Genomic DNA, 10,942 nt, shown 5'->3' on the forward strand with positions numbered 1-10,942 from the left:
TATTAATCATTCATGTATATTTTTAATTGACAATGTAAAAAATTCTTCTAGTATATAAATTTAATCAACCAAACTATTTTAAGAGAAAATAATTTATAGTTTAACAGTTTAATTTTTTTTGTTAAATCGTTACCATCATCATATCATATATATAATGTTTTAATAACCATTTATTTTTAGATAAAAATAATATACATAAATATTGAATAATGTAATGATATTTAATTTAATATTTTCTCTTAATAGAGTACTTAATGTAGAAGGAAAAAGATATATTTTTTACACTCTTAGTACATGTTATCAATTGTGAATGAAATGATCTATCTTTTTTTTTTTTGTTTCCCACAGGTATCCTCTTATATTGGAGACAATCTTGTCCAAACCGGGAACAATAAAAGAATATTCTAACTATGAAAAGATATTTCATTTTTAATCTATACTATTTTCCAATGTGTATATAAACTCCCCAGTCTGTGTAATTCAGATCTATGAGCATGTACAGAGATAGACAGTCAGATTATTTAAGGAATGTTTTATTAAAGGATTAAATCACTGACCAAAGACATTAACGTTAGAAGGGCCACAGTTCCTGCAAAAGTGAGAGGATTTCAGGGATTTCTAAATTATACACCAGAGTATAAAATACCAACTCTATTTTCTTCTACAAGGAAGGTTTTGACATTCTTTGATTTTCATTAAAATCATTGATAGTGAATCGGTTATATGAGTAAACCAGGATTTGCGTCTTATATGCAACCCTTTTCTCTATAAATAAGAGAACAACAATATTGTTTATTCTCCTTTCCAATACATTTTTACTTTATTTTCCAATCTTGTCTTCTCTTTTATTCTGTAGAAACAATGGAAGACCTGGAACCTGTACTTAATTTCCCTCAGGTGGGTTACTCACTCCTACTCCATCTCTTTACTATGCTTCTCCTCTATCCTTAACTAAAATTCTATAGTTCTCTATTCTGATAACCATATTGCATTAAAGTTTGCATTGCATCAACTACTTCTTTCATTTATTTCTTGGTTTCTTGATTAATACTATTCTTTACGGGGATAAAGTTTTGGTCAGTTTAGCACAAATGATTCATTTCTTCTCCATCTATTTCGTTTTCTTTGGGTTGATTGATGGTGAATGATGAGAGTGTGAGACTATCTGCTGGGTAATACAATATTTGTTTCTTCTAGGCAGTGGAGTATTTTAATTTCTAAATATTTCTTATATTTTTTTGAGCATTTTGCGATTGATGCTTTTGGATGGAAAAGGTAACAAATTTTATTTAAAATTGATATTCTCAGTATCTTTGACTTTTGAAAACTTGTTTCTTTACCCATGGAGACACAGTAGCACAAGTAATTGTAAATAATATACATGGGTTCAGTTGTTTCTGTATGAAACTACCAATGTTATTACGGGAGAAGAACGATATTCATGTCTATTGTTTTTGTGTGTGGATGTCTTCTATGATCTTGCACCTGTGTTTTTTGATGAACCCTTGTGCAAGAATGTTGGGTTCCGAAATTCTATCGTTGACTCGTTTGCCCCTTAATTTACTAATATCTCCCCTAATTTTCTCTCTGTATTTTTTGGACGAATTTCTTTTATTAATGATACTGATTCATAATTTTCTTTACAAATAAATTAGTATGACCCGATCCTTGTTTAATATGGCCTTATCATTGTTTTTTGCAAATAAGTTTTTAATTTTTTTAACTAAACAATACACATTTGTGCTTATGGGGGATTGTTGAAACTGTGCTGTGTAACATGTCTTGTTCTTCCTAACTTAGAAACATTTGTGCATTTATTATGCAATGCCTAACTCATGCCAATGAGAATCTTTGATAATCCAAAACCAAAGTTAGTGTTAAACCTTACTATGGCCAAAAGCATAAATCATGCATCATATTGATCCTGTGTATTCGCACCAAAACTTGTCTCTTTCTCTATTTTTGCATAATATTCGGCTCAGATTTCATCCCTAGTATATTAACGTGCACTTGCTGGCATTTAATGATCAATATGTATTTAATATCTGCATTGATATGTTTGCATAATATTCGGCTCAAATTTCATCCCTAGGTGTACTTGCTGGCATTTAATGATCAATATGCAATAATGTCTGCATTTGTAAGTGTTTTTTATTTTCGTTTTAGCACATTTGTCTTTAAAAAATCCAATTAACATTTCCTTGTTTAATTTCCAGAGTGAAGAAGAGTTGCAGGAGAAGCTATTGAATGTGACACTTGAACTTGAAGCAATGAAAAATGTGAAGGATGAACTATTCAATTTGCTGATGCTGGCTTATGGAGAGAGGGATGAAGCAAGAGCAGAGCTACAGAAACTAATGAATAAGCCAATGCCCTCTAATACAACCCATTTGCAAAGCATATTTGGTAGTGTCCAACATGAAAACCATTTCATGTTCCCTGCTGCAAAAGCTAACTCAAGCATCACAGAATCTAATAGCCTCTCACATGGTTCACCACCTGTTGATTCATTTTTTGAAACAGTTTCTTCTCCTGAGTTTTCAAACATTAACATCACCAACAACAACATCAACAACTTAAGTTATAGTAACCTTAATCAGCATTTGGTTCCAGGGTTCAGTAATATTTCAGCATCTCATGATGCTGCTAATGCAATTATTGATTCTATTGCTAAAGTAAGGCCATTGCCTCAAAAGGGTAAACTTCTTGAGGCAGTGATGGATGCTGGTCCATTGCTTCAGAATGTTCTCCTTGCTGGTCCTGTTCCTAATTGGAGAAACCCCCCTCCTTTGCAACACATCAAAGTTCCTCCTTTAACCATCAAAGAATATGATACTACTAATAATACCAACAGTGACCTCACTTCTTCATATCTGAAACCAAAGGTTCCATCAAATGCTACTCTTTCTTGTTCAAGTTCAATGCTCAATTTTGCTACTCACAACTCTAGCTATTTCAAATATGCAAGGCAATTGAATTCAAGTGTTAGCACCCAATTCCCATCAAGGAAGAGGCAAAGGCGTCAGTGATTTTGAGGAAAAGTTCCTTCCCCAAAGTTCTTTTTTTCTTTTATATAAATTGAGTTACAACAATTGGTGTAAATGGCATACGGTGCTTGTGATTGAATTGGAGATTAGAGTATTTGCTAGTTTTGGAAATATTTTATTTTCATCTTACTAAATTTAATTTACATCTTTGTGATGCTTAAACTCAATAATTATCAGAATTTTCATACCTTCATACTTTATTCTTGTGACAAAAGTACAAGGGAAATTTGATAAGACCAGGCTGGTCCGAAAGTAATATTTTTACTAGGGAAAAGTCTATAATTAAGTTATATGGGGTAGGGTTTTTTCCTTAATATGAGAAGAGGACCATAATGAATGGTCTCACAGTTCTAACTACTTACTAGACTTTGAAACGATTTTAATTTACAGTCTTAATCAAATGAGGGTTGAAGGAAAATTACGGTTCAATCATGTTAAATCCGGTTAAACTAGATTAATCCAATAAATAAACTGGGCAGTTCACTTAAAATTTAAAAAATAGAATACTACTATCATATTTTGTTTTACTTCGGTCTTAAAAAGTTACTTCAATATAATTATACATGATTATTAACTATATAAAATTTTATATTTATATATAATTATATATTCCTAGATAACAATTATTATTTATGTATGAAATCGCTCAGTTATATTGGACGGTTTAACCATTTAAACCTAATATGTGACATCTTCCGGTTTGAGTCCGGCTTAGGTTTCATAACATCGCTTAATATCATCATCACCCATAATCTCTGTGGATTAAATATTATTGGTGAATAAAATAAAAATTGTTTAATTTAAATACTTAATACCAATATGTTTTTCAATCACACGACACAATTTAGTTTGTTTGACCTCAGGTTTCATCCCTATATCTGCATAGTTTACTTTTGCTACATTATTTTCGGTGTAGAAATTCCAAAACAATTCTCTTGGGCTGAATGACAACCACACTAAGTGGCATCACACCATATATATTGACCAAAACAGTCACGTGTTAGGTTCACAACTCCGTCTATTGCTTCCAGTTCCCACTATTTTTTAGGTGAATATTGTTCCCTCTTCTTTTTTTCACGTGGCGTATATTCACACTATGGGAAATTGGGAATACACTTTCATTAAAAGAGGCAGTAATACTAATAGATAAAGATAATAAAAAAAATGGAGTGTGAAAACATTCACCTTTTCCATGGTTTTAATTATTCTCATCTTAATAAGTGATATATTTAAATAAGCAAAAGGTTACGTACTTAATTTCCCTGTCACAAAATCCTTTTTTTTTCCTCGACTTGCAAGTGAATGTCTATTGTCTTGTTTACTAGCATAGGCGTATTCCATCTCCAAATCTCTTCTTTATACTTGCTTCAACATGTTTCTTCATTCAACTTTCCAGTTAAAACATAAATAGTAAATATTACAACTTAAAATTTCCAGGCAAGGAGCACATAACAATATTTGTGAATCATGATTGACATTTTGAAAACTTTTTAGTTTACCAATTATTAATCATAAATGCTTTATTTTCTATATACTTCCGCTCTTGTATTCAAAAACTTTTTTTTTACTTATTAACATGAGGATATACATTAAGAAGTAACCATTGCATGATCCATCCACCAAATTTTATGTATTATCCCCCTCAATGGGGACATGGAAGTGTTGGCTATGTAACATTTCCCATCAACGATCTTTATTACATTTTGGTTTAAGGTTTTCCAAAGTGTGAAATTTAAAAAATTGAGTTCCATCATTGTTGACCGGTCGAAAAAACTAAAGCTCTATGATTGTTGGTTTAGGGGAGCCGAAAATACAAAGAGATCTTCCATGGGTAAGGAAGAAAACATAATAATTAAAATATTGATTTTTAGCATCGAGTCTAAATATCAAAAGAGTTTAAAGCTGTACTTTTATCATTATTTTCAGTTACTGATGCATGAGTAAGAACCCCTGAGAAACCATGATCAACCGAAAATTCAACATGATGATCATTCTCTACAGCTAGGAAGAGGCATATCGAAGTTCTGTGCAGAACAACCTTACAGCATCACATTTTAAGAAGAATTAGTTAAGACGGAAGCCAATTAACATGGGTTGTGCAATTTGCCTGCAAGAGTTTGCATAACAGTGGCTATAACATCATCCAAAATGCAGTCATACACGTTTGCCAAGTGTGCCCTGCTTTCTTGTACAGATACAAACTAAATCTGAAATGCTTTCCATCACCCTAAGCTTCAATGTAACTCGGCCAATATTTAATAGAAGCAGTACACTATACCAACACGACTTATTAATTGAGTGATGGGGGGAAGAATATATGTATGTTTTTGATTGCTTATTTAGTATAAGAAATATTCACTGATAAAAGTTTTCTAATAGTTACTACACCGATTGTTTACATAATAATAGCAGATTCTGGCAAAACTAATCAACATTGCATTCAAAGACTTGTGTAACCGCTAGAAATTAAAGAAAATAAAATATAGCCATTTCAATCATCAATTTAAATAACTCTGAAGTCAAAATTGAAACACAAGGTCTACTACATGAGAATTGAACCAAAATACATCAAATAATAACAGCACAAAATGTAAAATTGACCCTGGTGAATACATGAACCACCTTAAATAATGCCAATCTTGTTTGCTACATCCAAAGCATCATAATCAGGTGTCAACCTGACATAGGCCTTCTTAGTGCCATCAGGCCTGCAACACAATAAATCAAATCAATAAATTGCAACATACATGCCTCATACAGAACCACACCAAATAGGCAAACACACCATTACCACATTCAAAAAGAATATCTAAAATCATTTGGTTGATCCATTACATCATAATTCAAACCATGCAAACAATTAACCTAGTGTTATTTGACTCAATTCCCTAAATTTTGAGCAATCCAAATAAACATAATCTGCTATAATAATTTAACTGATTTGTGATTACAGCAGAGAGCAGACCAAACTAGTATTAATGCCTGAAACTATAATTGAACAACAGAACTAGTGGATATAAGCTCAAATTGCATTAATCAAAACATAACAGAACCACAGATTAACATGAAATTAATATGAAATTACTACCACTCTGTCATTGTGGTTAGCAATAACAAAAATCATTAAAGAATGAGAGAACATAATTGCTGACCTGATCAAGGTGTTGACCTTCTTGGCCTGGATGTCATACATTTTCTTCACAGCATCCTTAATCTTCTTCTTGTCGGCACGAAGGTCAACAATGAAGACCAAAGTGTTATTGTCTTCAATCTTCTTCATCGCAGACTCGGTGGTAAGAGGGAACTTCAGAATCTGATAATGATCAAGCTTATTCCTAGGAGTAGCACTAATGCGAGGATATTTGGGGTTCCTATCCTTTGTCAATGTCTTAGGCCTATGGAAGGTAACCTTTGTTCGGATTTTCTTCGCCTTCTTCTTGAAGGTAGGGCCTGATTTCACTGCTTTCGCAGTTTTCAAGGCCTGTGCCTTTGGATCACCCTTCTTAGAACTATCAACTGAACCCAAAAAAAAATAATTAAAAACCCTAAACAAATTAACTAGCAATAAAATTCAAGCAAATCGCCCTGCTAATGTTTTTTATTTTATTAATTGTATTGAAAATGGGAATCAGAAAAAAGAATATGAATCGTAATAACATACCTTTAGCGGGAGCCATAGGATAAGATGTGTTCAAAGAGAGTGAAGCTGTAAAATAAAGAAGTAAACTGAAATGATCAAACGTATTATACTAAGGAATAAGCATAATAGATGGAAGAGGGAACAATGGTTGCAGCGTAATATAGATGAAGTGAAGTTACAAACCTGCACAGAGAGGTAGAAGGTGAAATTAGGGTTTGGGGTGTGCGTTCATTTATATATGTATTTACGAAATGGCTAAGACTATCCCATTTCTCATAAGATGAATGGGCCGGTTACATGGTAAGAGGTCTTGTATCCAAAGCCCACGTTGAGTGAAAGACCAATTGCATTTCGACTTCAGTCCATAAGGGATACATTTTAATTATTAAATATTTTTCTTATAAATATATAGTACATAGAGTGGCATAAAGTGTGGAACAACAGATGTACTCCCTCCCATAAGTTACTACAAAGCCGGGGAACAAGATAGGACGTGGTGTCCCTTTAAAAAAAACATGATATGAATATGGGTACTAAAATAAATTTTTGAATATTTTTTACACTTCAAGATTTTCTGAAAAATACATAGGTGACCTAACCTCCAGAATGAGAAAAAATCTTATATGTGAACTTAAATTCAAGTATGTATTTTCCAGAAGGAAAAAACATTGTGATAGTAAGGTTAAGGTCAGGAAGGAGATTTTTTTTTCATTTATGTGGCCTTAGGGTTGTGTATTGTGTCTCTCTAAAAATATTAAGGTCTACAACAACATAACAGAAAATATGTGAACCGTTAACCAATATTATGTAAAAATATATATATTTTGGTGCAACAAAAATTAGTAAAATGAAGAAGACTATATATTTTGGATGAGAAGTGGGGAATGAGGGATGATGAGTGAGAAATGGAGAATGGTGTTTTATAAAGTGAGGAAGAGGAAGGTTAAATATAAACCCGATTCAAAAGTTGAAATGAGAACTCTAATCACTTAGAATTTATTTGAATGATGATTTTGAGAAGTGGAAATGGACAAAAAAATAAGAAATGATTGTTGAAATGGGAGGGGAAGGGAGAGTAAGTTTCTTTTTTAATATAAAATGATAATGTAGTATTTTCTCATCAAAAATTAGTTATTAAAACTAAAGTGTGCAGTATAAATCTCAATTCCCTTGCTAAATATATAGAGGACAAGGTTTTGAAGGGTATAGTAATGCTAGACTGTATGGGCTCAAGCCCATATTTACGAGGACAAGGTTTGCGAAGGGTATGGTAATGCTACTGTATGGGCTCAAGCCCATTAGGAAGAATGAGATAGCTATAATTATTATTTAGACAATCAAATAAGTAAACAATTATCCCTTCTAAAATATCCTTAGGTATCCACAATAAAAGGGTTTATTGTAAGCTGTGTTTTATGGAATCAATCAACTTAAACAAAAGTTTTTTTTTAATGTAGTTTTCTCACCTTCTTTATTCTTTGGAGTGGTATAGTTGTTAGTTTAGTTTGAACTTCAAACTTCAAAGTGTTTTGCTTTCTATCAACCACCTTTAGTTTATTAAGGGTAAGTTAAATTCCATGTGTAAAATATAGAAATATGTAAAATACAGAAAGAATACAGTGTTGGAAAGAAATATTATTCAGATATGAATGACATACATAATAACCAGCAAGTTACAAATTCCATTGCTACACATGAAGAAAAGGAGTGGGATTCAATCGTGCCACTGGAATACAAATAAGATTATTAGCCCTAGGAGCAGTCAACCCTGGACGTTCATCCATATCAATGGTTTTACCATGCTCTACGATTTTACCATTAGAATCAAACATGTTCCACTCGAAGCACTGTACCAGAACTCCAATCATAGTTGGCAATTCTCTCATGGCCAAAGGCATTCCAGGGCAACCTCTCCTTCCAGTTCCAAAAGGCAATAACTCATAGTTATGTCCTTTGATATCAATACTATTCCCTTCACCTTCTAAGAATCTCTCTGGTTTGAACTCTAATGGGTTCTCCCATATCTTTGGATCCCTTCCCATAGCCCAAATGTTAACACATGTTACTGCGCCTTTTGGGATCATATATCCATTAACCACACAATCTTCTATTCCCTTCCTCATAATCATTGTTATGGGTGGGTGAAGCCTCATAGTTTCTTTTATGATGGCATGGATATAAGGAAGGTTAACACTATCTGCTTCACAAATTAATCGTTCCCTCCCAGTAACCCTATCCACCTCTTCCTGAGCTTTCTTCAACGCTCTTGGATTGTTGAACAATTCTGATATTGTCCATTCCACTGAGATGGCAGTTGTATCTGTAGCTGCTGTAAAGTAGTCCTAAGAAATTTACAATCGAAACGTTAGAAAAATTCTAATCAATTTTTTATAGATTTTGTTATCCAAGATTGTATTTCTACTTCTATTTGTTAAACTCAGCCTTAAGTGATGAAGATAACAAAAAAAGTCCTTCTGTTATAATGTTAGTAATAATATTTTTTTTCTAATCATTAATGATAGTTTTAAAATATTTATCTTAAAAAGGAAAATCGAAAAACCAAAATATTTAATCAGATAATACACCGCCTCCCAGTATTGATTTTCGTTCCTTATGTTGATTACTAAAACATTACCCTAGCAAACCAATTAACCATATTAAAAGTAATATGTAGTATAGGTAGTAGTAATAGTCTAGGTCAATTATCTAAAAATGTAATTGTCGAGCTAGAAAGTTGAGTTGGCAAATGGTTTGAACGGGTTTTGAGATGAAAAAAATATCTTCGATAGAGCTTGTGCCTTTTTTTCCTACTGAGATTGGAGACCTGAACCAATGATACCTCAACTCGAAGGTATCAAATATTTTGAAGCTATTATAATAATATATAATATAAAGGAGAGATCCTGCAACATACTCACCAAGATTAATGATTTGATATGGTTCCTAGTCATCTTGACCTCACAATCTTTATCCTCAGATACATCTAGCAAAATGTCAAGAAAATCTTTCAACCTGTCTTCACCATCTTCAACACCACCCTCTGGCTTAGTACCCTTTTGGATTTTTCTTGATTCCTCACGATCAGAAATGATCTTCTCCAATAGAGCATCATATCTTTTATGTATATGCATGGCTCTCTTTCTAAAACCCTGCAAATCAAGGTTCTTGAAAACTCCTATGAAATCAGACACATTAAATTCCCCGAATATTTGTGTCACCTCACGAACCAAAGCCCTTGCCTCCCCAGACTGGTCATCAGTACTCTTAATGCTCAACATCATCTGCGATATTATGTTGTTGGAAAGCTTCAACAACTCTTCAGTAAGGTCCACTCTCTCTTTAGCCTCTGATTTTTGTGCTAGAGTTCGAACGAATTCATGGATTTCACGTGTCCTAATGGGTAGGAACTGCGCAAGGGTTCGGTTACCTAAGAGCTCAGTGGTGCTGAGCTTTTTAATGAACTTCCAGTAAGTGTCATAAGGGGCAAAAGCAAAAGTTGCATTATCATAGGTAACCAAGTTGATAGCAGTGCTCATTTTACGAGAAGAATAAGTGAGCTCATTGATTTTGAGAATCTCTTTGGCAACTTCTGGGGAACTAGCCACAACAAATCTAGCATATCCTAGTTTAAGGTATATAAGAGGGCCATGTTTGAGAGATAGATCTCGAAAGGCTTGATGAATAATGGGTTGAAGAAGGTGAAGATGGCCAACAATGGGTAATGCGAATGGGCTTGGAGGGTGTCTCAGATGTTGTTCTGATTTGTTTTTTCTCTTAGAAGAGAGGAGTTTTAGAAAGATAGCAGATAGGAAGATAATGAAAGCTAACAAGAGAGGTTGAGAAATCATGATGGTTATTGGTTTGATTGATAAAAATCTAGATGGAGAAGAGTGGATGAACATGGCTTCTTGTGCATTATGGTACCGCTTTTTATAAAACATTACGTGCATTGTGAACATTGAATAAGAAAATGCACTGCACTAATTGGAAATATGTTAAATAATTGAACATAGAACTGAGAGCATATTCAATGACTTATTATTTCTTTACCTCCAATCTGTGTTTAAATGGCGGATTTTTATGGAAATGGTTAATACTTAAGTTTGACGGGTTTATTATGTTTTTTTTTTTTTTGCTTACTTTTTATTTATTTATTAAAAGTATAGTGCAGTTTTTCTTAAATAGTGGCTCTCTTTTCACACTTCCAATTTTTTCTTCACATTTTTTAGAGAGATCCCAACTACCACCCATAATT

The 10,942-nt window shown here is 33.0% G+C and overlaps 3 protein-coding genes across 3 annotated transcripts; 1 reads left to right on the forward strand and 2 right to left on the reverse strand.

The window, feature by feature from the left end:
- On the forward strand, positions 497 to 3,234 carry LOC109351876. The gene is made up of 2 exons (XM_019593551.1): positions 497 to 897; positions 2,217 to 3,234. Exons 1-2 carry the CDS (start codon positions 862 to 864, stop codon positions 3,027 to 3,029), a joined length of 849 nt encoding a protein of 282 aa, XP_019449096.1. The 5' UTR covers positions 497 to 861; the 3' UTR covers positions 3,030 to 3,234.
- Positions 5,514 to 6,911, reverse strand: LOC109351611 (60S ribosomal protein L23a-1). Its single transcript, XM_019593118.1, has 4 exons — positions 6,871 to 6,911; positions 6,709 to 6,753; positions 6,200 to 6,563; positions 5,514 to 5,755 (listed from the first exon to the last, which is right to left on the reverse strand). Exons 2-4 carry the CDS (start codon positions 6,722 to 6,724, stop codon positions 5,671 to 5,673), a joined length of 465 nt encoding a protein of 154 aa, XP_019448663.1. The 5' UTR covers positions 6,725 to 6,753; positions 6,871 to 6,911; the 3' UTR covers positions 5,514 to 5,670.
- LOC109351612 (licodione synthase-like) lies at positions 8,301 to 10,655 on the reverse strand. Its single transcript, XM_019593119.1, has 2 exons — positions 9,606 to 10,655; positions 8,301 to 9,029 (listed from the first exon to the last, which is right to left on the reverse strand). Exons 1-2 carry the CDS (start codon positions 10,644 to 10,646, stop codon positions 8,376 to 8,378), a joined length of 1,695 nt encoding a protein of 564 aa, XP_019448664.1. The 5' UTR covers positions 10,647 to 10,655; the 3' UTR covers positions 8,301 to 8,375.

This window comes from Lupinus angustifolius, chromosome LG07 (genome assembly GCF_001865875.1).
Source record: "Lupinus angustifolius cultivar Tanjil chromosome LG07, LupAngTanjil_v1.0, whole genome shotgun sequence".
NCBI classification, from domain to species: Eukaryota; Viridiplantae; Streptophyta; class Magnoliopsida; order Fabales; family Fabaceae; genus Lupinus; species Lupinus angustifolius.